The sequence below is a fragment of the Emys orbicularis genome, chromosome 18 (assembly GCF_028017835.1).
Source record: "Emys orbicularis isolate rEmyOrb1 chromosome 18, rEmyOrb1.hap1, whole genome shotgun sequence".
Taxonomy (NCBI): Eukaryota; Metazoa; Chordata; order Testudines; family Emydidae; genus Emys; species Emys orbicularis.
In genome coordinates, this window is record NC_088700.1 from 16,863,501 (window position 1) to 16,890,700 (window position 27,200).

A 27,200-nucleotide genomic window follows, 5' to 3' on the forward strand; every position below is an offset into this window, starting at 1 on the left:
TGCCAGCTAATGGAGTTACTCCTTTAGCCGAAGCAATGGAAGTTCACGTTTTAGCACTGTAGGTGCAGGATTCACATGCTGAGGCAGTAGGGAACCAGGATAAATGCTGAAGCAGACTCCTAGATGACTAGGATTGCAGGCCAGTGGCTCGTGGATTTGCTTTTGTTCACCTTGCTGCGTTCTCAAACACGTGGCGATTTCCCTCGTCCCTTCCCCGCGGGACAGCTCTTGTGTGCACAGCGCTGCTGTTTAGTTTTGGCTCCCCTTTTACTAGCTCCCAATGTCCGTGAAGGGTTCCCCCCACGCCCACCCCCTTTCATTATCTGGGCAGGAAAATTCCAGATTCTGGCTCGAGCTAGACTAGCTGACCTGTTAGGTCTTTCCCATCTCTAACGTCTATGATTCTCTTTGTACCTGAGATTATTGCATTGTTCATTTATGTTATTAAGAGATGTGGCAGAAATCGGTTTTATAATAATAATGGCTTAGATTTATATAGCACTTTTTGTCCCAAGGGATCCCCAAGTGCTTTATAGCCTTAAAGTGATACCCAGATGTATCCAGAGGGATTGCTTCACCCACGTGCTGGAATTCAGCTGCCTCCGGGGTTGGGTGCAGCAGTTTGTTCAACAGGGCACAGCGATGTTACACAGCACTCTAGGACAAGAAGTGAAGAAGAATCCCATATTCAACTGAAAATACAGGGGGGAGGGGGAGGGAGGCAAGATTTGATCACCAAAAATGGAACTGGGTCAGGATACTGGGGTTAACACCATGTATCCCTGCAAACCATGTTGTGGAACCATCAGTGACAACAAGCAGTCAGTTTTGTATGTCAAACAAAAGACGCCATCTCCTACAGAACGGTGCCCCTGCCAGCAGCACGAACATTGGTTCAATAATAACTCCGAGAGAAGACACGCACCCACTAGATCATTAATGCTACTTCTTACGAGCACCAAGCCGGTCCTCAGAGAGCCCCCATCCAAGGGCTTAACCTAGTGTGGCATTGCGCGGCTTCGGAGAATCATTGCTTCAGGCAGTGTGACTGCAGGTCGATACTGGAGCAGAGATTTCTGAGCCCTACGACGTTGTCACTGGTCAAACGGTACCTGCTTCCAGACTGTGTGGGTCTTGGTTGAATAGATTGAATGGATGAATAGAACGCCCTTCCCCATCCCAAACTATCATTTCAGAGGCCAAAGAATAACCCTTGTATAGTGGAGATGTCAAGCCAAGCGCTGTGGCATTCTTCATGAGTTAACTGGACTGGCCCTCCACCAAGGGCTAAGATGTAGTAGTCACAAAGAACATGCTGGTTGTCCTCCCTTTCTTATTGTCACATCCAAGCCCCGGGGGGTGTAGGTAGAACTGTAGAAATATAGGGCTGGAAGGGAGAGGTCATCTAGTCCAGCCTCTTGCTCTGAGGCAGAACCAAGTAAACCTAGACCATCCCTGACCATCCCTCTAACCCGTTCTTAAAAACCTCCAAGGATGGGGATTCCGCAACCTCCCTTTGTAGCGTATTCCAGTGCTTCTCTCTCCTTGTAGTTAGAAGCTTTTCCCCCCCTAATATCTACTCTAAATCTCCCTGGCTTCAGATTAAGCTGATTACTTCTTGTCCTACCTTCAGTGGACATGGAGAACTACTGATAACTGTTCTCTTTATAACAGTCCTTAACATATAGAAGCCTCTTTTCAGGCCCCCCTTAGTTTTCATTTCTCAAAACTAAACATGCCCAGGTTTTTTTAACCTTTCCTCATAGGTCAGGTTTTCTAAACTGTTTATCACTTGTATTGCTCTCCCCTGGAGTCACTCCAGTTTATCCATATCCTCCATAAAGTGTGGTGCCCAGAACTGGACACAGGACTCCAGCTCACGCCCCACCAGTGCTGAGTAGAGTGGGACAATGACTTCCTGTGTGTTACGCACGACACTCCTCGTAATACCCCCCAGGATGATATTAGCCTTTTCCGCAACTGCAGCACATTGTTGACTCGTACTGAATTTGTGATCCACTGTAATGCCCAGCTCCTTTTCAGCGGTACTGCTGCCTAGCCAGTTATTCCCCATTTTGTAGTTGTACATTTGCTTTTTTTCTTCCTAACTGTAGTACTTTGCCCTTGTCTTTACTGAATTGCATCTTACTGATTTCAGACCAATTCTCTAACTTGTTAAGGTGGCTGTGAATTCTAATCCTGTCCTCCAAAGTGCTAGCAACCCCTCCCAGCTTGACGTCATCTGCAAATTGTATAACCTTGATGTGCCTCAGACACCTCCCATCTCTACACTAGGAGGTTAATGCCCAATGTGACACAGCCCAGTGCTCAGAAATACAGGTCCGGACTCCTGGCACTGATCCAGGGTTCCCCTCTCTTCTTGTTGATTTCATATCCACATTCTAGTCTGACTGCCATCTTTGCCCAGCAACAATTCTAGACTGTCTGAGGGCTGGAGCAGGCACCGGAGGCTCCCATCAGCCTGCATCCCTCGAGAAGGAAAGCTCAGTGCACATTCGTCACTTCATTTCCCATGCTGGCGGCTGGGAGTGCAGCTTGTTTGATGAGGTGGATGGCACAGAGTAGCAGGCCACGGCGCCTCCCTGCCCCCACCTCTGCTTTCAGGGGGATTGCACAGGATACCAGATGCCTGATTACCTGAAGACAACAAGTGAACACCTGCAGGCAGAACTCGCATTGTCACTTGTCATTAAGAAGCCTGGCCCATTGATGCAAATGGACAGATCCCTTGCAGATGGCAAGCAGCGCAGAGAGGAGCTGCCCTCAATGAAAGCCAAGGCAGAGGCGATGTGCATCCACCCACGTGACCCTAAAACTGGGGTCTTTAGCTCTCACTTAGCTGGAGAGCAGAGTTGTTAACTTCACCCAGGGCTGCAGGTGCAGCCTCTCCACATCGGCTCAGTGAGTGCAGCATTTCATGGCTTCCATAATTAACTTCACACGCAGCAATGCAACATCGCAGAAGCAGTCACAAATTTTAGCTAATTAACCATATGGTCTGGCTGCCTGACAGAGCCGGGTAGACATGCTGCCTAAGCACTGGTTTTCCAAGCACTAGTTCACAGGTGCTGCTTTCTGTGCTGACACCAAGATGCAGGAGGCTCCCAGAGAGATTCTGCGTTCTTGGCTCCTTCTGTCTTCAGATACATGTAGGGGCTTGGCCTTCCAATGGAAACACCCCACAGCAACGGGCATTGGGTCCCAAACTAGAGGTAGAAGTGAGCACTGCAGGGGGCAAGTGGTTTGCATTGATTCTGATTATTAGGAGACAGGCCGACAGCTAAACAGACAGGACATGGCACTGCTGTGAGGAAGCTTGCGCTGCTGAATGCCCAGCTGGCATAAGAGGCCCTAATGGGCACTGCTGCCATGAAGCTCACCCTGCAGCAGCCCTCCCTGGCATAAGGAGGGCACTGGTCTGAGGAAAAGTCGGCCCATTAACTGCGTTGAAATGACTTTGTCAGCATGCCAGCATAGGAAATGTGTGGTGATATTACAGATCTGCCACTGCCCGTGGCTGTTTTCCCCCTCCTTCTAATGACTAAGAGAGATAAGACAAAACCTTTTCTATTAGTTTCTCCCACACTGCAGTGGGTTTTTTATTTTCCAAACCTCATTAGCGTTTGTAATACCACGGTGGCAGCCAAGAGCAGCCCAAGTTGCCCTGGGCGGGAGGAGAGCAGAGAGTGGAGAAGAGAGCAAGAGAGCTGTGATGTGTAGCCCAACATTAGCACTGATATTGGCTGGCTTCCAGAGCCCCTTCTTATTCCCGTCCAAACTCTTATGCCTCATCCGAGCCTTAAAGGCAAACGACAAAGCTTAGGAGAAAAAGTGCTTAAGATCCTGAGTTGTTAAGGGAATCTGCGTGCGCGCGGAGTGGAGAACTGCCAGTGCATTTATATTTTAAAGACAGATATTTAAAAATGAGCACCCCCACCTGACCGGCGTCACAGTCATAGAATCATAGAATAGCAGAGTTGGAAGGGACCTCAGGAGGTCATCTAGTCCAACCCCCTGCTCAAAGCAGGACCAATCCCCAACTAAATCATCCCAGCCAGGGCTTTGTCAAGCCGGGCCTTAAAAACCTATAAGGAAGGCAGATTCCACCACCTCCCTAGGTAATCCATTCCAGTGCTTCACCACGCTCCTAGTGAAAAAGTTTTTCCTAATATCCAACCTAAACCTCCCCCACTGCAACTTGAGACCATTACTCCTTGTTCTGTCATCTGCCACCACTGAGAACAGTCTAGATCCATCCTCTTTGGAACCCCCTTTCAGGTAGTTGAAAGCAGCTATCAAATCCCCCCTCATTCTTCTCTTCTGCAGACTAAATAATCCCAGTTCCCTCAGCCTCTCCTCATAAATCATGTGCTCCAGCCCCCTAATAATTTTTGTTGCCCTCTGCTGGACTCTTTCCAATTTTTCCACATCCTTCTTGTAGTGTGGGATCCAAAACTGGACACAGTACTCCAGATGAGGCCTCACCAATGCTGAATAGAGGCGACTGATCACATCCCTCGATCTGCGGGCAATGCTCCTATTTATACAGCCCAAAATTCCGTTAGCCTTCCTGGCAACAAGGGCACACTGCTGACTCATATCCAGCTTCTCGTCCACTGTAATCCCTAGGTTACAGCAGAACTGCTGCCTAGCCACTCGGTCCCTAGTCTGTAGCAGTGCATGGGATTCTTCCGTCCTAAGTGCAGGACTCTGCACTTGTCCTTGTTGAACCTCATCAGGGGTCCAGGGGTCCCCATTTCCCTCAAACAGCTGCTGACCCTCAGTCGATGGGGAGAACCGTGCAGGAAGATGTCAGGTGACAGGTGTCCAGCATGATAGCTCTTGCTGTTCCCACACTGACACAGGGGGAAAAATACAGAGGCTGACATTTTCAAAGGTGCCCAAACCTCATCGGAATTCAGTGCAAGCTGGGCACCAAACTCCCATAGGCTCCTCTGAAAATGGCAGCCAGAATCCGGGGTGAAATCCTGGTTCCCCTGCAATCGATGGGAGTTGCTAGGTGCTGCTGCAATACAAATCATAATAATTAGTAACCAATAATAAAGTTGCTGGAGAAAAATTGTGTTGAACAATTGCAAATAGTGCCCACACATCCTGGAGACCAACCCCTTTGACTCGCGTCACCACCAAGGTAAAAGCTTGCAGGAGGAATCTAATTGGTTTAATCCACTTAAATCTCACATTAAGCATTGAAATAAACATACCCCGGTCCCTTTCAGAGCAGCTACAGTCTAGCGGGCAAAAGGCATGCGTGCTGCTCCGCAGACTTTGCTTTTGTTCATGGCTGTCTCCCATCCAAATATTCACTAGGCTGAAACTTGCTTAGCTTATGAGAGCCGACAAGGTCACTCCGCTTTGCTGCTGTTAACATAATGAGGCAGAAGACGTTGAATACCAGATACCCCCTCAAGTACTAAACAGCTTCAGACCTTTGAAAACAAGCCCAACTAGCCACATCAGCTGCTTTGAAGCATCCACAGTCTGCCCCTTGGATAAGACAGCCAGAGTATGGGGCTGGGAGTCAGGACGCTCAAGTTGAATCCCAGTGCTAACACCAGGGCCGGCTCCAGGGTTTTTGCTGCCCCAAGCGGCGGGAAAAAAAAAAAAAAGCCGCGATCACTATCGGTGGCCGCTCCACCGCGCCACTTTCTTCTTCAGCGGCAATTCGGCGGCAGGTCCTTCCCTTCGAGAGGGACAGGGACCCTCTGCCGAAGAGCCTGACGTGCCGCCCCCTTCCCCTTGGCCGCCCCAAGCACCTGCTTGCTCAGCTGGTGCCTGGAGCCGCCCCTGGCTGACACTAATCTGCTCTGCTAAGGAAAGGCAGTGTACACCGAGACTTGGTCTCCCCTCCTGTAGAATAGAGCTGTCACCTGTTTCCCAGGGACACTATGCAGTATAGATCAATTGTGTTTGTCAAGCACGATGGGTCAGACCGAGAGGTGACTCATCCCTGGACCCAGCCACAAAGCAATTGCTGCCCTGCTTGCTCCTGGCGGCAAAGGGAGTAATTGACTGCAGACCTGAAAGCTTTGTGGCTTATTTCCTTCCCAGTTCCTCTGCCTGGGGAATGGAGGGGTGGGCACCTGGCCCCCAAGTGCAGGGGTGGGAATAGCAGAAGTGCAGAGGCTCCAGACCTCAAACCAAACTCCCGAGCCAAGACTGTGCCGCACCAGAGCTGGACGCAAGATCCGGGGGGGGGGGGGGCGGGGGGGTGAGCCTTGCTCCCTCAGACTGCCCTGCGTGGCCAAGTAAAACAAGGGCACAGCACAGCCCTGAGGGATCGCTCTAACGGGCCCATCGTTGAAGCTCCTCGGGACCCCGTTTTACGGCTGCCATGTAAGCCAAGAGTTGAGCCGGGCTCGCTCCAGGTGACAAAGTCCACGCTCTGCGGATGGAGGAGACCTATCTCGTTCTGAAAGACGGGCTGGTCTCACTCTGAGATAAGGTTGGTAGAGGCTCGGCGTGCCTGGTGGCAGGCGTGGGAGCCTTCCCACAGTAGCACTCACAGATTCTGATTTGGTGCCTATGCTAGGAGGAGTGAGTGGCACTCTCAATTCCTATTATTGGGTCAGATCACAGCACCGTTAGGGTGTCTACACTGCAGGTGAAGATGTGATTGTAGCATGGAGCCAGACCCAGGCTAGCTTTAATCTAGCTAATGTGGGTAATGTAGATGCGACGGCACAAGCTTCAGCACGGGCTAGCAACCCGAGTACGTACCCAGGGCCCCCCGTGGATTTGCACTTGGGCAGCTTGGCAGGTGTACAGTACGATTGTTACCCTGTGCTACCTGGATGAAAGCAGTCTGGCTACCCCTGCTACAAGCACACCTTCCTCTGCAGTGCAGATAGACACGGAACGGTGAGCAGAGAGTGACACAAATAGTTCATCAAAACCGATAGGACTCAATCAGCGTAGCTAAGGGACTCGTGGTCTGACTCACTGAGAGAGAGCTGCCTTGGTGTACGTTATCGTATCCTCCACTCTGAGCTCTGACGCAGCTAGAAAAGGTTAACCCGTCTGACCATTAATAATCACCCGTATTTCTGCACCAACGCTCTCCCTCCCTGCCACCCGCCCTTGCCCTAATGGAGGATTGAGTGTCTGACAGGCGTGAACTTTGAAAAGCAAGTTGTGCCTGAGTTACGGGTGAGCAAAATAAAGGTTGCAACTCTTTTTTTTTTTTTTTTTTTTTGGCTAAACAGAAAGCTGTCCGTTTCCCATGTCAGTCCTATTACTCAAAAACATTTTGCCCGATTTCCTTGAAACACTCAATGAGAGATTGCCTTGGAGCCAAAGCAAAGCATGGGGAAATGTTACCCCAAAGGGTAGGGCCTATTTCTTTGCAAAAGTTGTACAGGGGGCTGAAAAAATAGAGGTTAGCGTGGAATTCCTCCAGCAATCATGACTCCATAATTAAGGTATAAATCTAGCGCTGTATACATTAACATCACACACTACATATGCACAAGGCGTTGCTGTGGGAACCATAGCTTTTCGAATCTGTTTTTACACTGCACGGTGTTTCAGTGCATTCCCGGCAGACGCTCCGGAGGAAGAAAGATCCATAGCCGACTGCGAGATTTTGCCCATAGGAGAGAGAGTTTAGTAGAATAAATAAATAGCTGCATAATTGGGGGGGAGGAGGGAGGAGAAGCAGAATATAATAAAAAGGAAGTGGGGGTCTGGCTGCCTTGTTGGAAAGCCAGTCTGCCTGCACTGCCGAGCTCAGTCCTCCCTTGCACGGGCTGGGACGACTGGATGGCTCAGGGTGTTCTTGATTTAATGGTTTTGGTGCAGTGCTGGGGAGAGATGGAGGAGGGTCGATTCTGGAGACTGAACTTGTGTACTGCAGGAGAGCGCAGAGCCACTGGGGTCGACCCCAGCAGTGCTTTTAGCGGTATTAGGAATACCGCATATACTCCACTGGCAAAGCATCACCCAGTGTGGACACAGCTGTATTGGCAAAGCTGTGCTTTGTACGAGTGTAGTAAAGCCACCCCCCCCTCCCCCCATGAGCGAAACAAGTTCTCCAGGCAAACGCAGTGCTGCTGGTATACTGCATTTACACAAGCGGCGTCTGTCAGCACATTTCTCAGTCAGGGATCAGACCTTTTCACACAGAAGCCTGTAGTATAGACATGGTTTGAGAATGCATGGCCCATGCAGTCCTTTGGCTTCTCTACAGAGGTTGAGGGTGCCAGCTGGGCTTGTTTGTGTTCTTGTCTAGTGGGGACTTGGGTGAAGCCCCCAGGGGCTGCCCTAGCCAGGGAAGAAGGGAGTCTGGCCTCGTCTCAAGAGGATTGCTTATTCACAGTCGTGAATGAAGATGTTGGGGTGGTCTCATCAGGAACGGATGTGAACCTGAGTGTACTTTTCTCCTCGGAGCCTTTCATATGCATGTGGTAGGAGCTGTCAGTTAGGTTTCTTTCAGCACTCGTCGTCTTTTATTCAGCTGCATGTAGGGTGTCCAGGCCTCACTGCTTTTCATCTGCATGCCCGGCACTTCTGCCAGGGAGCTGTCTCTGCCCAGCCTTGTTTGCTGACCCAGCTCCCGCTGTCATAGAGGATGGTGACAGCAGGTGGAACCCAGGGTAACAAGGTTGTGGCGTTTGGAGAAAGGGATGGGGATTGTAGAGGCTGAACTAACTGGCTCAGTGCACTGGAAACCTGTGCATAGCGGGCCCGTGTGCATACAACAGGGTCTTCAGCACATGGAGGGATGGCTGAAGATCACTGCTAGAAAAGTCAAGTTTGAATAACGCAACATTATTATAGTGTGCCATCCAGCCCACTAGGCAGCTCTGAGAATCTCTGCCTTCATCTTCAAAGCACTGGTTGGCCCCAACTGAGCCTCCCAACCCCACTGCTAAGATGGGCAGGGGTATTATTGAGATATGGGTCCTGGCCTCAGCATTTGGATCCACACTGAGATTTCAAACACCACACAGTCGGGGGCGGCTGGGCCTTGGGACTTTGCCTCGCATAGGGTGACCAGACAGCAAGTGTGAAAAATCGGGATGGGGGTGGGGGTAATAGGAGCCTATATAAGAAAAAGACCCAAAGATCAGGCTTGTCCCTATAAAATCGTGACATCTGCTCACCCTAGGCTCGCACCCATGTCTGGCAACCAACCTGGCTTGACGGATGGGGATGCAGAGATGCAGGGAGGGGAAGTGACTTGCCCAAAGCCCCGGAGGAAGTCGGCACCAGAGCTGAGATTAGAAATGTGGCCTTTAAATTCCCTCCATGCTGAAGGGATTGTGGGGGGTCTAGGACTTACAGTGGGACCCCAACCCCCCAAAGAGAGTTGGGATTTCCTTCTCCACACCAAGAGTTTTCTACTGTCTCCAGAGAGACAGGGCTGAAAGGAGATGGAGTGGGAGTGCTCATGCCATCGAGATGGAGAGCACTGCAGAGACAGAGATCTCTGGGGAAGAATTAACAGGGGATCAATGGTACCTGATACTTAGCAGTTTCCCACAAGTGTGTGTGGGAGTGTGGGTGAGCGTGTACTCCTTTGACTTGTCAGTTTCACTTCCCCAAGTCTCCTGTAGTAATCTGCACCCTGAAATTACCACAAGGTGCCACTCGTAGACAACCTGTTCTGTCACAGAGGCTGCTGTAGGTACAGGTCTCCCTTTCCCTCCCCCGGCACTGTCCTGAAGTTGGCCAGGCCCTCCCTCACCCCGGTGCCATCCTGGAGCCGGCCGGGCCTCCCCTCGCCCTGGTGCCGTCCTGGAGCCGGCCGGGCCTCCCCTCGCCCCGGTGCCGTCCTGGAGCCGGCCGGGCCTCCCCTCGCCCCGGTGCCATCCTGGAGCCAGCCGGGCCTCCCCTGGCACTGATGGAGTTTAGTGGTCCTTAGGCTCCACTGAAAGACAGCAGTCTCAGAGTGCTGTCAGCTCAGAACAGCCCCAGCTCTCAGAGCAGAGCCCCCATCTCTAGGTGTCAGCGAAGGCCAGGCTGTTTCCAAGCTCAGCCATTGTTGCCATGTGTGCTGCTGTGGCAATCTGGCGTTGAGAAGACTGGGGAAGACAGCCGATGCTGTTTCTTCTTCACAAGCCGACCCCCTCGCTTCCCCAGTCCCGCTCCGTGTAGGAGCTCATGTTGTTTCTGTCAGGGCTCTGGAGTTGCGTTTTCTCTACGGACAGCTGCCTGTTTATTTCCCCATTCCTGTGGGCATATGTCATCCCTGCCATGCCTTTGTGTTCTCAAATCAGCTGCTATTAAGGAAGAGGAGCCCAGGTTACACTGTCTGGAGTCTCCCTGGGCTGCGGTGCCGAGCGACATCGGCAGTGGGAGAGTGGCAGCGTGATTAGTATTCCACTGCTCGGATCAAAGAGCTGTCAAGACAGAGCCCAAGGCACTTCCCCAGCTCCGATTGACTGAATCGTTTTCAACACCTCACGGCTATGGTGCAGATAACTTTATAGCAATGCGCTGATAACCCCCGGGGAGAGGAGGAGGCAAGGAGCTTGTGGGACAGGACTACGGCGCCACCCCCCCACCAAGGACCTGGTGTGGTGACAGGAGCAGGAAGGCCCCAGGCAGCTTTCTGCTTCCTTGGATCCACACGGTCAGGGTAGCGCCTGTCTCGCTGCAAAGCACCTGGGCTGGCCCTTCCAAACCGGTGTTTGCAACTGCAGAGCCATTGGCCCTTGGCATCTGCCGCCCTGCGGCATGCACAAATGCAGATCTAGCTGTCCAGCCCGGGCACCCCCTTTCAGGGGCCAGGCTGAGGCCGTCTCGAATATGCAGCCCTGAGCGCCTCCCTGGCACCGGTTCTCCTTTCGTAGCAGGTGATGGACCCACAACCAGGCAATCTGCTCCGAGCCAAAGGATTGTGTGTGTACACATACCCACGCAGCGCTGCATGGGCCCGGAAGCAGCGCTGGCAGGCGAGGCTACGCTCCCATTCTGGCGCACTCATGATTTACCTCCCTGAAATACCTCAATTTAAATGCTAATTTCCCCAGAACTGAGGGGGGTAAAGCAGCTATTGAATACTGTTGGGCTGTTTATTAATGGAGCTAAAACACTGGCACATATTCTTAATGTGGCAGGGAGGGGTAGGGAATGGAGTGCAGGCAGAGTTTTTCTCTGTGCTGACAGCATTAGGGGTGAGTGACTGACTGATTGAATCTCCTGTCGCTTCAGCCTCCCCTCTCCCCAAGCGTTTAGCGCTGGAGCCCCAGACTAGAATGGGAACAGATGTTCCTGTTTCCTTCATTCAGTTTCAACGTGCTTCCCAGCCACTCTGCCCCCGTGCAGGGAAGCCTGGCCATCAGTCTGTCTGCCTTGTAGCAGTACTGTTTTGGGGCACGCACGATGGAGAGCCCCCATGATGATCTCCTTTGGCCCTGCTGTGGGCAGCTCCTGGAAAGTCCCTTTCCTTGTCTTGGCGCATCGGCCCAGGAATAAAACCTGCCTCTGCCCCGTATGCCGATTGCCCCGGAAATGAGACGCATTTCCGAGAAGCTGAGTCAGATCTGATCTCTCCCCTGCCCCCTCTCTCTGGATTTCCACCGAACCCTGAGAGTTCTGCTCTCGTCGAGAGAAGGAGAGGTTTCTTCGCTTTCCTGTACGAACCAAATGGTACCATCTTGCCGCCAGAGGCTGTCATGTTGGCCCCCTGATCTAATGCAATGCACCATCTGCGTGCTCCGCTACCTCCCCCAGGAGCCGGGCGGGAGCTGGCTTGCAGTGAAAAACAGCTCATGCCTTGGAGCAAGGGCATCTCCAGCCTGCAGCTGAGGGATTGGAAAGCTTGGGGCTCATAGCAAACTGTCCTTCAAGGCAGCGTGCCGGCAGGCTCCTCTGCTCCACCCGGACAATGGGCTGCCGCTGTACAGCATCCGGCTGAAGTCCCCGTGGAGCAGGCTCTCCGTTCTGCTAACCCGCAGGATCCTCTCTGACCCACGTGGGGCATTGATCTGTCTCCGGACCTCTGCTCCCCAGAGACTTCTGACCCCCTGCCCTTCTAACTCTCACATCGGTCCATCCATCCCCTGGTCCCACCCTGGCTCTGTCCAGCCCACTCACTCCAGTAGTGTGTGACGTTCTGCTGGGTTCTCTCCAACTAGCCCCAGCCCCAATGTGAGAGGCAGGGACCTTTCCAACTGTGGGTAACCGACTGCACTAAGGGACACCCGAAACCTTGGGCCAAATCCATCTCCGGTGTAACTCTAGCAAATCACAACTCTCCTTGGAATATGAGACGTGAAGCCGGCTTCCTTCACCTTTCGCCAGGGTTAATGAGCCTTCCGGATTACTCCTCTCTTCGGTGCCCAGGGCTCTGCCGGACCCTGAGACACTGCAGATAGTCAGGCTGTTGGGCTTAGCAAGTTAGGGAGCTAGAGGGGACTGAAGATTGTGAAGGACACGGTGAAAACTGATTAGTCTCTTCTTTTTACCCTGTCTCATTATACAGGAGCAGGGACTCACTCAAAATTAATGACCAGTACATTCAGAATAAGTTATGCTACTTCACGCCACACATAATCAGCCTGTGCAATTCACTGGCGCAGGAGGATACCAAATCAAATTCTGGGGTTAGATTTGCCCTCTCCAAAGTGACTGTAAAAATAGGACTCCCTGTTTACTGTCTCCCAGTGCCTCTAGATCCATGGTGCCCTGTTTACAAGTAAAAAGAGATTTCCAGCCCTACAGCCTCGAGCTGGGATCGAAAGACAAGTGGGCTCTTCTGAGCTTGCACAGTGGTAAAGATCCTGCGACTGAAAGTTAGTTCAAAATGCGAATGATGCTCAGGCCAGGCTAGAATGTGGCTCACTCTCCCCAAGCGAAGAGGAATCCGAGCATCACCCTGTTCTTGTCATTACACTCAGCATGTCAGACTGGTACAGCAACTCTGTGGCGTGAAAAGGTGCCATTTTCACGTCGTTTCCTGGACATGACCATTCTGGCTGATAATTTGATTCCCATTAGTAGCAGTGCCAGCTAAGATAAGGGTAATTAAATCTCATCCTTCAGGGCATCAGCTAATGCACTGTGCACAGATGCACTGGAGCGGGGCGGAGGGGAATGATGGCTGCTGTCGTCTGAAGCATCCCCCGTCTACCACTGCTGGAGGCAGGATACCCACATGCTGGTCTGATCTAGCCCTCGAAATCCTGTGAGAAGCAGGGGGGTTCATAATGGGGATGGCAGGAGAAAGTCCCAGTTCCCAAGAATGAGGGAAGAAGTGACAGTGCCCATCAGACCCCAAAAAACGGTTTCTCAGCAGAATATTTTCCCAGTGGAAAATGATATTACCTTGAGGTGTTGTCTGTCTTGAAATGTAAATCCACCCTCAGTTATATCCAGCCTGAGCCATCGTACGTTGGGCTTGTTGTTCAAATATCTGCACCGGATACCTAATGCTTTCACAGAATTGCACCTTGGGACGATGCGTGATGGATGTAGCACCGCCTATGACTACCTTTCAACCTTGTGTCATCGTATCTGCTCCAAAAGCGCACACCTGGGGCTTTACTCCGTCCCCTTAAGGGCAGCGAGGAGGGCAGGGAGCAGAGAGGAGCAAGTTGAGCAGGGCAGAACCGCTCAACAGCTGACGGGGGCGCAGGGCCAATGGCTGAACAGCTGATTGGCGGCCAGCCCAGTGTGTGCTGAGCCCCCTCTGTTTTTAATCCATGGGTGCATGAGCCCCTGAGCACCCAAGGAGATGGCACCTGTGCTCCCCATTCACCCCAAAGCCAACCAACAACTCACCCAAGCCCCTCACCCACTGCTCAGCGCTCCACTCCCATCCTGGGCAAGGCTGGCTCTGCCCAATACCTGCTGCCCAGCGGCCCCACTTGCTCCCCTTAGCCTCCCCTCACTCCCAGGGCATGGGCCAAATTTGAGTGAGCAGCATTGCGACCTGGTGCGTGGGGTCACAGCACCACTCAGGTTTGGTCTGTTGCAACACCACCTACCCAAATCCGGGGCCCTGTGCAAGCGCACTGCGTGCACGTTGGTTAATCCGGGCCTGGCTGTGAGGACGAATGAGTTAATTCAAAGTACAGCACTTTCAGGAGATACAGTGCTGTTATTGCTAGAACTGAGTATTAACCATCTGCTCTGAAAAATAGAAGCATTAGGGATCGAAGTAATGTGTGGGGGGGCTAATGTTCTGTTGTAGGGGGTTCATAGACGGCAGATATTTTGGATTCCACATGGATCTGATTGGAGCGAAGTTTGTTCCACAGTTGGTAGAAACCATGGAGCTGCTCGCTCACACACACACACACACAGCGCACTGTCCCATGCTGATACACATACTCTCACGCCTGCATGCAGGTGCCCATGAAAACACATGCCTGTGTATACGCATGTACACACCCATGCCCGCCATTACACATATGCCATCAGCACACAGACTCTGTCCCTCACCTAGACGCACGCACACACGCTTTTCCGCCTGCGCCGCCGCGTCTTTGAATCCCTCGTGAATCTTCTCCTCCCCTCTCTGATGTTTCTGTTCCTTGCACAGAGTTCAGCAGGGCTGCATGTGGGGGCTTTGATCAGTGCTTCTTAAGAGCACAAAAACCGTGCGGAAACTCTTTCTTATGCATTTACTTGAGCAGAAGCCGTAAGGTTATCATAACGGACAGATGAAAAGGAGCGACAGCCCTCTGCTGGCTGAGACCTTAAACTGCAGCTCTGGCCGCTCCGAACCAAATTCCAGGGGGATGTGAAGGGGAGGAGAAAAGAGAAGAGATTTTGATGGTCATGCTTCTTCACTCCCCAACTCTCTCTCCTCTTGCCTGTAAGAGCAGATATCAGCTCGGTCCAGTGCCCACTCACAAGAGAACATCATCTAATTAATTCTCCATGGAGAAAATATCTTTGAAAAGGGGAACAAAGACGACCTGGGGAACTATAGACCAGGCAGGCTAACTTCAATACCTGGGACGATACAGGAAGAAATTATTAACCAATCAGTTTGTAAGCACCTAATGATTATAGGGTAATAAGTAATAGCCAGCATGGATTTGTCAAGAACAAATCATGCCAAACCAACCTCAATTCTTTCTTTGACAGGTTTACTGACTTAGTGGGTAGGGGGGAAGCAGTAGACGTGATCTATCTTGATTTTAGTAAGGCTTTTGACACAGTGCCACCTGACATGCTCATACACCTGGGAAATGTGGGCTAGATGAAATTACTAGAAGGTGGGTTCACAGTTGGTGGAAGGACCATTTTCAGAGTCGTTATCAATGGTTCATTGACAAATTGGGAGAGTGTATCTAGTGGGATCCTGCAGAGGTCAGTCCTGGGTGCTGGACTATTCAATATTTTAATTAATGACTTGCATAATGGAGTAGAGAGTACACTTATAAAATTTGAAGATGGCACCAGCTGGGAGGAGTTGCAAGCACTTTGGAGGACATTACTGGAGTTCAGAACAACACTGGCAGATGATAGAATTGGTCTGAAATCAACAACATGAAATTTAATAAAGACAAGTGCAAAGTATTTCACTTTGGAAGGAAAAATCAAAGGCACAACTACAAAATGGGGCATTATTGGCTAGGTGGTAGTACGGCTGAAAAGGATCTGGGGCTTACAGTGAATCACAAATTGAATACGAGTCAGCAATGTGCTGCGGTTGTGAAAAAGGCTCCTATTGTGAGGTGTATAAACAGGCGTGTCGTATGTAAGACATAAGAGGCAATTGTCCCATTCTTCTAGCATTGGTAAGGCCTCCGCTGGAGTCCTGTCTGCAGTTCTGGGTGCCACACTTTAAGAAAGCTGTGGAGAAATTGGAGAGAGTCCAGAGGAGAGCAACAACAATGATAAAAGGGTTAGAAAACATGACCTATGAGGAAAGGTTAAAAAAGCTGGGTGTGTTTTTAGTCTTGAGAAAAGAAGACTGAGGGGGACCTGATAAGTCTTCACTATGTTAAGAGCTGTTATTAAGAGGATGGTGATCAATAGTTCTGCATGTCCACTGAAGGAAAGACAAGAAGTTCTTAATCTGCAGGCTTAATCTGCTTGCAAGGGAGACTTAGTTGAGATATTTGGAAACACCTTCTAACGATAAGCTCTGCAATAGGCTTCCCGGGTACATTGTGGAATCCCCATCCTTGGAGGTTTTTAAGAGCAGCGTAGACAAACACCTGTCAGGGATGGTCTAAGTTTACTTGGTCCTGCCTCAGCATGGGGGGCTGGGCTTGATGACTTCTTGAGGCTACTGCCAGCCCTACAGTTCTGTGGATGGAGGCCCAGGCTGCTGTTCCTGCACCAGCTAAAACGGCCTAGTGGCCCTTTTGCCTTGCCCTGTTGCTCTTCTTCTAAATTGCGGTGTCTGGTATGCATTTGAGTTTGAGGACCGGGCACACAATAGTGGCACGGGCAAGGTTTGTGCTGAAGACGGAGCTGGGGGCAGAGAGGAGGGAGGAGTTACATTCTTTGCTCGCTTTTCTTTCTGTATCATCAGAACTGCTCTCTCAGACACCCAGCAGCCAGATGTAGCCATGCACTGCGGCCATTCGCGCCACCCCACACGGGCACAACAACATGGATGCGCAGTCCACACACTACAGACACACACACCTTCCCTTGCAACCACATGCACCAATGCAGCTGGACCTGCTTTTCTTTAGCTCCTTGCGTCCAGAACAAAGCCTGCATTACAGGCCACAGCTCCCCTGCCTCAGCTAGAAACCATTGCGTTCAGATTACCCTCGGGGTTTCTCCCAGTTGCCTCTGCTTTCTCCTTCTCTCTCCCCAGCTGCTGCCCTGGCACACAGCTTCCCCCCCCCTCGCCCCCCTGAACCCAGCGGTTGTTTTACCAAAATCCTGCTCTTACCCCAAACAAGTTGGGGTTGTGCCCAGATTCCTCTGGCTGCATCTGTGTAACCCTCCACGTGGGCTCTGTATGATGCACACGGTGTGTGTAGTATGTGCACAAATAGGTGTCATTGGAAGTTAGGATGAATCGGGACTGTCCTGATATTTAACCCTTTGTCCCACGTCCTGATCAATGTACGATCGGGACGCCATTTGTCCCGATATTCGGGTAAGGAGGCGAGCGGGAGGGAGGCGCTGACCCTGTGGGTGTTCTGGGGCTGGAGCACCCATGGGGGAAAATTGCAGCCAAGCTCCCCCCTCCTCGCCTCCTTCTCCCCCCTCCCCCCAGCATGCCACGTCCCTGCTCCTCCCCCACTCTAGCGCTTCCAGCTGTTTCCAGGAGGGAGGGGGGAGGAGCAGGTACGCGGCGCGCTCAGGGGAGGAGGCGGGGAAGAGGCAGGGCAGGGGCGGAGACTTAGGGGAAGGGGGTGGATTGGGGGCAGGGCGAGGGCGGTGCAGGGGTGGAAAGAGGCAGGGGGTGGGCGAGCACCCACCCGGGAGAGGGGAAGTCAGCGCTGTAGGGGTGAGTGGCTGGCCGGGAGGCAAGTGGTGGTTGGGGGACCGAGGAGGGACGCAGCAAGCCAGCGGCAGGCCGGGGGATGAGGAAGGGCATGGTGGGGGCGGGACCTGGGGCAGAGCCCAGGAGGAGCGGGGGTGGATTGTGGGCGGGGCCAATGTGTCCCGATATTTTAGTGTGGTGATCTGGTCACCCTATTGGAAGTGCGACATGCATGCAGAGTGGTATCCGTGTTTGCCCAGTTCCCATACATGTGTCTGACTCATGAATAAGGGATTGTCATCCTCCATTATACAGCTTTGCACAATTAACTAGGTGCATTTTGTAGGGAAGGCTGTGGGGGGGGAGTCATTTTCCTTTATTTGTGTTTGCACTGGTGCTGGAGGCAGGACACCAGATTTATGTGGCCCAGGGCTCAAATCTGGTATGGCAAAGCCTGTGCCACTATAGGTATTTAATGCACCTAGACGCGGCTAGCACATTACCCAGACATCGGTACGCTCTGCAGTATGTGCACTGTTTGCACATAGAGCTGCTGCCAGGAGAGAGCTGATTTTCTGCACACGTTAAGCAGCTCATGCCACAGACTTTCCTCTGCTAGCCAAGAGGGCAGAGAACTCCATCTCCCATGCTGAGCTCGCTGTCAGCGAAGGGAGTGGGAGAGGCAGCCGGCATTAAACCAGAGTCAATGGAGAATGAAACAGGCCGCTCGGCAGCCTTTCCATGAGCAGTGACCAAATCCATTTAGATGCTGTTCCACGGCTCAGCTTTTGACAAGTGTTTCTCTTGCCCGGGAGTTTGGTTCTCTTGCTGAGGTGGTCATGAGGGCTGAGCTGCCCCATCATCACCCATAATCCTCAGCCCCAGTAGCGTGATGGCTAGTCATGGGTACAAACAAGCCAGAGACTAAGCTGCTGCAAATGAGCGTCAGTGGAGCCGCTCTAGGATAGGGTCTGGCCCAACGCTGTTATTTCGTGGTGCTGTGTGTTTTCAGCTGTCTTGGAAATTGGCTTCAGTGTGGCGTGGTTTCCCTCTATGCTGAGGCTGCCCATGCACGCTGGAAAGAAAGCGGAATAAATTGATCATGTCTCTCCCTATGCCCCAACCTCTCTCCCTCCCCTGTCTCTACCCACCCACCCAGGCTTGAGGCTGATGCGGTAATTGCTAACCCGTTTGCACTGCTAAGACGGGGAGAGGCTTAGAACAGCAAATCACCCCTTAGCCACCCGGGATCAGGAGTGTAGTGTGGTCAATATTAGATCTGCGTGTGAGTGAGAGGGAAAGAGAGATCTCCCCTCCCCACCAACCCCCAACCAATAAATATGTTGTTGTTGCTTGAAGCGAAACCTCTGAGATGCAGTAAGGTGCTGGCTCCTTTGTTGAACAGGATGCAAGGCGGCAGAGAACACAAGCCGCTGTTAAATCCACAGCCAGACCCCAGTTCCTGTCGCCGGGGTGCAGTACCCTTTATTATCCTGTCTCTTGCCCTGCACTTCACTGGCTCTGCCCCCACGCACGATGGAACAGCAGCTGCTGCAAGCTCGAGCGACAGCAGCCTTGAGTGCGGGGCAGCAGATTGGCACGCCGGGCTGCACAGGGCAAAGCTGGCCACGGATCATCCTATGAGGGGTTGTCCAAGGCCACATTTTTGAAGGGGCTCAGCACGCACCATGGGGTCCAGGTTGGCAGGACAGCTCAGCTCCCATCTCGGCACCCCAGACAAGTTTTCAGTTTTCCAGGGCGTGCACGCTGGGAGCTGAGCTCCATTGAAAATCTGGTCCCGGTGATGGGTCCCAAAGAACCAAGCCCCTGGGTTTCCCAGAAAGCCCTGTGGTGTTTGTCACAACATCAGCATGCTCTGTCTATGCCCAACAGGCAGCATGTGCTTTCCAGTAACATCCATCAGCCAGGAATATAAACGTCACTCGTCACAGCTGTAGTTTTCCAGAGGGCCGAGCAAGCCAGCAAGGGCAGTCAGCGGTAGCCAGGCTCGCTATCGGCACCATCCCTTAGAAATCCCCAATGATGATCAAGAGCTTTCCCAGCCCCCTTGCTGCCCCCTTCTTTGCCCTTCGCCATGAAGACTTGTTCTCTCTGTCTGCGGGAAGCATCGACCTCGGGGTTCAGGGATCGATTTGTGTAGCAGGTGCTCCCGGGCAGCTCAGCTCCGCTGTGAGATACTTGAAGTCCTCGGAGGCGAGTGGGGGATAAAGGAGGTAGAGCATGTGCCCTGGGTGCAGAGAGCAGGCTGGGCTCCCTCCCTCGCCTCACACTAATAGGCTTGTGCCAGCGCTCCATGGGTTTGCGGTTGGCTCTCCTTTCCTGCCCTACACAGATCAATGCGAGTTTATTTAGTGGAGCGTCTGTCATATCCCGAAGCACTTTGCAGAGTTCAATAAGGAAGGACAGCAGAAGGGGAGAAGAGGCACAGACGTGGAGACTGGGGAGGGACCCACAGTTCTGCAGCTGAGATTGGGAACGGACTGGGGAGCTGCTGGAGGGGGAGGCCAGGAACGAGGTTTTGCCTCGGGTGAAATAGCATGGGGGGAGGGAGGGAGAGCAGCTTGGTGGGAAGTTAGCAGGGAGGGGAGCAGGTAAAGAAGGCCCATGTTGCAGACTGGACCAAATCCAAGAGAGAATTAAAAGCAAATTGGCTGGTTTTGATGGGCACCCCTGATCAGGCCAGGGTCAAGCGGGGCTTTTTGGTGAAGTGGGAGGACCTGGGGATGCTAATAGACCGGGGCCTTGTGGTATGTTGGATCAGCACCAGCAGGGAGCGCTGTGGTGGCTGGGTTGTTAGGATCTTGATTCCAGCCCTCCAGGTTGTCAGTTTGAGTCTCACCAGCTCTTCCCCTGGCACATCACCTCCGATGCGGTCAGACGTGGTGCTGGCCACATCACGCCCTTGTGTGCCGCTGGCCAGGAAAACGGATGTGCCTTTGCCACGGCCGCCCACTGAGCCTTTGGCCCCAGCAGGAGCGTGGAGAGCTGTGGACAGGCCATCGAGAGGGGGAGGGGAGGGGATGGCAGCTCTGGGGAGTTGGGTGAACTTACAGCTGGACGGGGTGCTATGGAAAATAAAGAGAAGAGTGAGGGACAAGAGTAGAAGGTGCTGCTAAGTGAATCTGCCCTGAGGCTCCGAGGGCTGCATCCGTTCCACTTCCTTATCCCCTCTATTGCTCCAACAAGGGCTCGGTCTCTCACGCATGAGAGTCCCCGTGGAACAGCATCAGAGGCAATGGTGTTGCACAAGGGATGAATTTGGCTCTTTGTGACCATCCAGGAGAGGTGGATGATGGAAGGTGGCCAACCCTGGGGAGTTGCCCCACTGCCTGTGTCCCCGTCTGACACCGCTGCGGCACAGCTAAACAGCCAGTTCGGAAGCAGCGAATGCTTCTCGGGCCTGACAGGCAGGTTTTTCTAGCATCTCCACTGCCAGGAAGCGAAGAGGGATAACAACGAAGCAGCCCCCAGGGGAACTAATTAGTGACTCGCCTTCCTTGGAGGGAAACCTGGGATTGAAACTGAATGGCAGTACATGCGAGAGAGTCGGATCTCAAAGCTGGCTCCATCCGCCGGGATCCATCTGCGGGCGTTCCAGGACATGGCTGACAGCAACTGTCGCTCCAAGCAGAGGCTCTCTGAACGCTCCTCTGCCGCCTGGAAGCAACAAACCTGCTTCTTACAGCCGAGAGGTGCAAGAGCAGCGCTAACCGTGGTGCTCCTGGGGCCAGTGGCCTAGAGCGCTAAGATCCTGGGCCTGCAGAATAGTAATGCCTAGCCGTTCTGTAGCATTTTCATCTGTAGATCTCAAAGGGCTTTACCAAGGAAGTCAGCATCATGATCCTCATTTTACAGAGGGGGAAACTGAGGCACGGAGAGGGAAATGACTTGCCTATCATCACCCAGCAGGCCAGTGACAGAAGTGGGATTAGACCCCCAACTCTCTTGAGTCCTATACAAGTGCCCCATCCACTAGGCCACACTACATCCACTAAGAGGGAGGGATGGAACCTGGATTGTAGCACTCCCTAGTGACCCCTTCTGGCCAATGCTCTGAGTGGCGTCAGTGGGATTTTTTACAGCAACACATCCAGCTCTCTTTCATCAACGCAGGCTTCTGAGCGCCAGCCCCCTGCAGTGTGGGACTTCGGAGGGTGGAAGTGGGGACGCATTTAGGGGAGAGGTGGACACTTGTATCTGCTCCTCAGTAAACCATCGAGAGCTGCTGTGTTCTGCTTGGCACAGAGGGGACGGGGCAGGTACAGGGGCCTAAAAACACGGTATTGTGACAAAAAGCCTCATGCAAACTTTGTGCTGGTGACAGGTGCTGGCTTGACCCCGTCGCTGCGTTAAACTCATGCGCACTCCCACCCAGAAAGCATGGCTTAGCGTACACTAAGGTCCTTCACAATTTAACCGGGACTCACCCGCAAGCCCCCTTAGGTCCCTGTTAATTGTCCCATGGCGACGCATCTTAGCAGCACTGCCTCTGGGGCAAGAACAGGCATCAGCAGCGCCCTCTGAGGAACGTGCCGTGGCCAGCTGACGTCTGGGCTGTCGGCCGAGTGTTGCGGTCCCTGGTCGGGGTGGGGCGGCCGTGGGCTCCAGAGGAGAGTGGCTGCCCAGGGGGACAGGGCGTGGTGAGGAATCACACGCTGTAGGTTGGATCTCGGGGATCTAGTTCTGTCCGTGGATCCGCCCCGTGGGACTTCAGTGGGAGCAACAGCCACAAGGTGCCCACACCCCATCCATCCCTGGGTGTGTGCCTGTCTCCCACAGAGCCCTGCCGCGATCCGCTCAGCCTCGCCGCCGGGAGGTCGCCTGCATCGTTGCTTTGGAATTTTCTTTTTTCTCTCTTCAGGGAGAATAACTTCATCAAGGACTTCCCCCAGCTGGCCGACGCGCTGATGGTGATTCCGCTGCCCGTGGAGGAGCAGTGCCGCGGCGTCCTCTCTGAGCCCCTGCCTGACCTCCAGCTGCTCACTGGTAAGCGGCCTCTGCCCAGGCAGCCTTGCTGGCGGTGGTATGCTCTCGGCCCCCGGGCAGGGCTGGGCTTGGCTTTCACAGCCGCCTGTCGGAGAACAGCACCCTAGAGAGATGTCTCTGTCTCCCTGTCTCTGACCCCCATGTTTAAATCCCCCCCCCCGCATCTCCCCACGTTCCCCAGTGGTCCTGCTCTCCTCCTCAGTCTCAAGGACCTTCCACATATCCAGCTGGCTCCTGTCTGTTGGAAATAACACACTGGCCAGCCCACAGTCACAGTTGTTATGCCAACCTGCATCCCATCCCAGTGAGCTTCCTCCCAGCAGTGCCCTGTCTGTGTCAACGCGAGCTTCTCCAGCAGTGTGAGCTCATGACAGCTCAGCCGCCTCATCTCAGCCCTGGCCGTACCGCCAGCGCTCCGGCAGTGTGACCTGTCTGGGGGGACGGTCTCCGTTATCATTGTGCCTGTAGCCACAAACCCTGTAGCAAAAAATACAGTCGGAGTGAAATTAACACTTCCCAGGGTGCATCCTTCGCTGTCTCCTCCCCACGCTCTAAGCCCTGGCTTCCTCTTTACAGGAGACATCAGGTACGACGAGGCCATGGGCTACCCCATGGTGCAGCACTGGCGGGTCAGAAGCAACCTGTACAAAGTGAAGCTCAGCACCATCACCCACTCTGCAGGTGAGAGCTGCCTCGGTTATGAATCCAGTTCTAGCCGAGAGGAGAGAGTGAGTGTGGGCAGCAGGTCTGGCTTGCCGGCACTGGCTCTCCCATCACTACCCACGCCTTAATACTGAGCACTTAGCCAGCCCTTTGCATCTCCAGGCTCTGTACAGACACTAATGCTCACAATCCCCTCCCCCAGGAAGGTCGGCAGAGAGATTTATCTGCTTTCTGCATAAGAATATAACATAAGAGCGGCCATACTGGGTCAGACCAAAGGTCCATCTAGCCCAGTATCCTGTCTTCGGCCAATGCCAGGTGCCCCAGAGGGAATGAACAGAACAGGTAATCATCAAGTGATCCATCCCATGTCGCCCATTCCCAGCTTCTGGAAAACAGAGGCTATAGGGACACCATCCCTGCCCATCCTGGCTAATAGCCATTGATGGATCTATCCTCCATGAATTTATCTAGTTCTTTTTTGAACCCTGTTATACTCTTGACCTTCACAACATCCTATGGCAAGGAGTTCCATAGGTTGACTGTGCGTTGTGTGAAGAAATACTTCTTTTTGCTTGTTTTAAACCTGCTGCCTATTAAAAGACCGACAAGGGAAACTGAGGCCAAGAGTTCACATGATTTGATCAAGGTCACAGATGGAGACAGACCCAGGATGAGGGTAATAAAATAATAACATCCATCCCTTACTGTACACAGAGCTCTGCATCCGAGGAATGCACAGCTCTTTATATTGGGGGATAAAAAACATTGTTCCCATTAAACATGGGGGGGAAATCAACACAGGGAGAGGCTGAGGTCAAAATTGTCCATTTTGGGTGCCTAAAGTTAAGCACCTAAATCCCTACTTAGGCACCTAACTAATTGACCTGATTTTTCAGAGGTGGTGAGCACCTGCAGCCCCTGTTGGCTTTTGGTGGCTAGCTTTAAGCAACCATGTTTAATTGTCTTGTGCTAAATGATTTGACCAAGAAGACACAGCAGTGGCGGAGAAATGGTAGAGGGCAGGTCTCCTAGCTCCCAGCTCCCTGGGTCATCTTTCCTTTTCAAAAGTTCCTGGCTCCCCACCCCCTACTCATGCCACAAGGCTCCGCCTCTCTAAACTAAACCCCGCCTCCTGTACACCTCTCGGAATGGTGGGACTTTGGGATCAACCAAGGAGGTTAATGACCTAGATTTGCTAGGCTTCCAATTGCTCGACTGTTCTTGAGCAATCTGGCTACACATCACTGTTACGCAAATCCTCGAGATCCCTGTCTCAAGAGCCTTTTTCAACAGCCTTTCTGTAGCTGCTCAGATACTCCAGGGCCGGTTGCTTTGTGAGAACCTGGAGAGACTGGCCCCGTTGCAATCTGATTTGTATTCGATCATCTGGTGTAAAAATTTGCCCCAGAGGACAAACTCATTGCATCCAAATGTCTTGTCTGCATCAAAATGCCTTGGCCTTGTCATGGTTCACCGAGATCCCATCACGGGGCAACGTCCCTGCAATCCCGATGCACCAGCTATGAAGAAACAAAATACAGATGACGTCAGCAAGGGCTTTTCTTCCCAGGAGAAAGTTTGCAGCCAGAACACTTCCCCAGCCTCAAGTCCAGCCCTGTCCTGTGACCCCAATGCATCTCCCTCACCTCTGTCTGCCAAGCAGCCAATGAGCACCCCTGAGCCCCTGTGCAAAGGAGTGGGACAACTGAGTTAAGGTTAACCCCTTGTACCTCTGTGCACTCTTTGTGAGACACTGGCCAAGATTCACAAAGGAGAAGGCGTCAGTGGGAGTTAGGCACCTAAATTCCTTTGTGAAGCTGGGCTGGTGTGCTCAAAGCAGGACAGTGACCATCAGGAGACACGTCAGGGCACTCCTTGCCTTGTTCCAATGGAACTGTCCTGTGACAATCCCGAGAGCTGGGGCATGTGCCTTAGGGTTACTCACTTTCATCTGGGGCTGCTGGCAGATTGCCGGAAAATTACTTTCTTGCCATCCCAACTATCCAGGGCACTTTCAGCTTTTTTTTTTAAATAAACAAACATGCCCAGACTATGAACTCTGGGGATGCTCCATGGTATGATCTGGAATAAATTAATCCCTACGCTAGGGCAACCTCTCCGGCTGTGATAATTGCAAAACGAAGCTGAGTCATACCCCCCGGGGCATCCTGCAAAAAGGAATGGCGCTTCAGTCATGTCACGCATGCATGTGTGTGCACTGCAGCACTGTCACCAGTGACTTCTTTGTGAAATCCCTGAGGGAGGGGAAGCCACAGAAAGGTCTGAAAGCTGCAGACCCAGGTAAACAGCATGTGTTTAGCAAATGATAATGTAAGCCACAGAGCCGGGTAGAGGAGGAGGAAATGCAGCTGGCCCATGAGTGTTCAGGGATCAGAGGCCTGGTCTACACTACGACTTTAATTCGGATTTAGCTGCTTTAATTCGAATTAACGCTTGACCCGTCCACACAACGAAGCCATTTAATTCGAATTAAAGAGCCCTTTAATTCGATTTCTGTACTCCTCCTCGACGAGAGGAGTAGCGTCAAAATCGGTATTGTTAATCCGAATTAAGGTTAGTGTGGCCGCAATTCGATGTTATTGGCAATTAGATGTTATTGGCTACCCACAATGCAACGCTCTGGAAATCGATGCTACTACGGTAGCTTGGACGCACACCACCGAATTAATGGTGCCTAGTGTGGCCGAATACATTCGAATTTATAAAATCGGTTTCCTAAATTCGAATTATATAAATTCGGATTAATCCTGTAGTGTAGACATACCCAGAGAGTTTGGAGCAGGGACTCTGTGACTCCCCACTGCCCACACCTCCCAAACCAATTGCTGGCTGCCCTGCCTGGGGCATTTACCAATGAGATGCTCACGCTTTCAGGATTTGCAAATGTGCTGAAGATTCTAAGCAAGGACAGCAGCCGGGAGGAGCTGTTGTCGTTCATTCAGCAGTACGGCTCTCACTACATCGAAGAGGCGCTGTATGGATCAGAGTTCAGCTGCACCATCCACTTCCCCAGCAAGAAGGTCCAACAGCAACTTTGGCTCCAGTACCAGAAAGGTAAGGGGAACCCAGGGAGGAGCTGCTGCGTCGGGCACGCCCACTGCTGCAAAACCATCCCAGCCCTCTCGCCACCACCCTGCGGGCGCTTCGGGCCATGCCTGTAATTAGAAGCAGACCGAAGGCCTGGGTTGACCCAATGGCCTGTGTCCCAGAGTCAATCCAAAATTCCAGGCCCTGGATCGACGATCTACCTGTTCCTGCCATTGCCTTTCCTCAGACCCGCACACCCTCCCTCCTCTTCCCTGGGCAGCTGCCCATCGGGCTGTCGCCTGCGGGCCGTTTCGAGAAGAACTTGCCACCATCCTTGTCATCTGCTTCCCTACCCTGTTGTGGTAGCCCCTGGAACGCCCTGGGTGATTTGGGTTATTTTATATAAATGTGACATAATTGAGCTGTCTCGGAATGGCTTCGTTTTATTGCTTGTGCCGATGACAGTCTTTAAGGAAGTGTATTAAATCAATAGCAGACTCATTGTGCTGCACTATAAATAACGAGACACATCATTAAGCAGGGCAATAAACTTCAGGCCTTTGGAGTAATGCAATTAGGTTATGTTTATAAAAAACTCCCTTATTGCTGTAGCCTTCCGTGTACCAGTTCATTTCCCTCCTCCGGAGAACCCGGGTTAGTCCCTTGACTTGATCTTTTCCCACTCAAATGGACCACAGCATTTGTATGAACAAATGGGGGGAGGGATAGCTCAGTGGTTTGAGCATCAGCCTGCTAAACCCAGGGTTGTGAGTTCAATCCTTGAGGGGGCCACTTAGGGATCTGGGGCAAAATCAGTACTTGGTCCTGCTAGTGAAGGCAGGGGGCTGGCCTTGATGACCCTTTGGGGTCCCTTCCAGTTCTAGGAGATAAGATATCTCCATATATTAAATATTATAGGATTCACAATAGCAGAGATTGGAAAGGCACTTTCATTCTATCTTCTCTACGTACTGTGTGGCGCCTGACATGCTATGATTGACAGGAGACTAACACACATTGTGGGGCTGTGTGAACCTTTGGCTATGGCCTTTATTTTTCTCCTGCATCCCAGCCGTAGTTGTTC

General features: G+C 52.4%; 1 protein-coding gene across 1 annotated transcript in view; it reads left to right on the forward strand.

Moving 5' to 3' along the window:
- ASTN2 (astrotactin 2) overlaps positions 1 to 27,200 on the forward strand; it is a 551,498-nt gene that overhangs the window by 297,538 nt on the left and 226,760 nt on the right. The window contains exons 13-15 of the mRNA XM_065418613.1: positions 22,278 to 22,402; positions 22,979 to 23,083; positions 25,964 to 26,143. Of these exons, the coding sequence (XP_065274685.1) occupies positions 22,278 to 22,402; positions 22,979 to 23,083; positions 25,964 to 26,143 (410 nt within the window). The remainder of the gene's footprint in view (positions 1 to 22,277; positions 22,403 to 22,978; positions 23,084 to 25,963; positions 26,144 to 27,200) is intronic.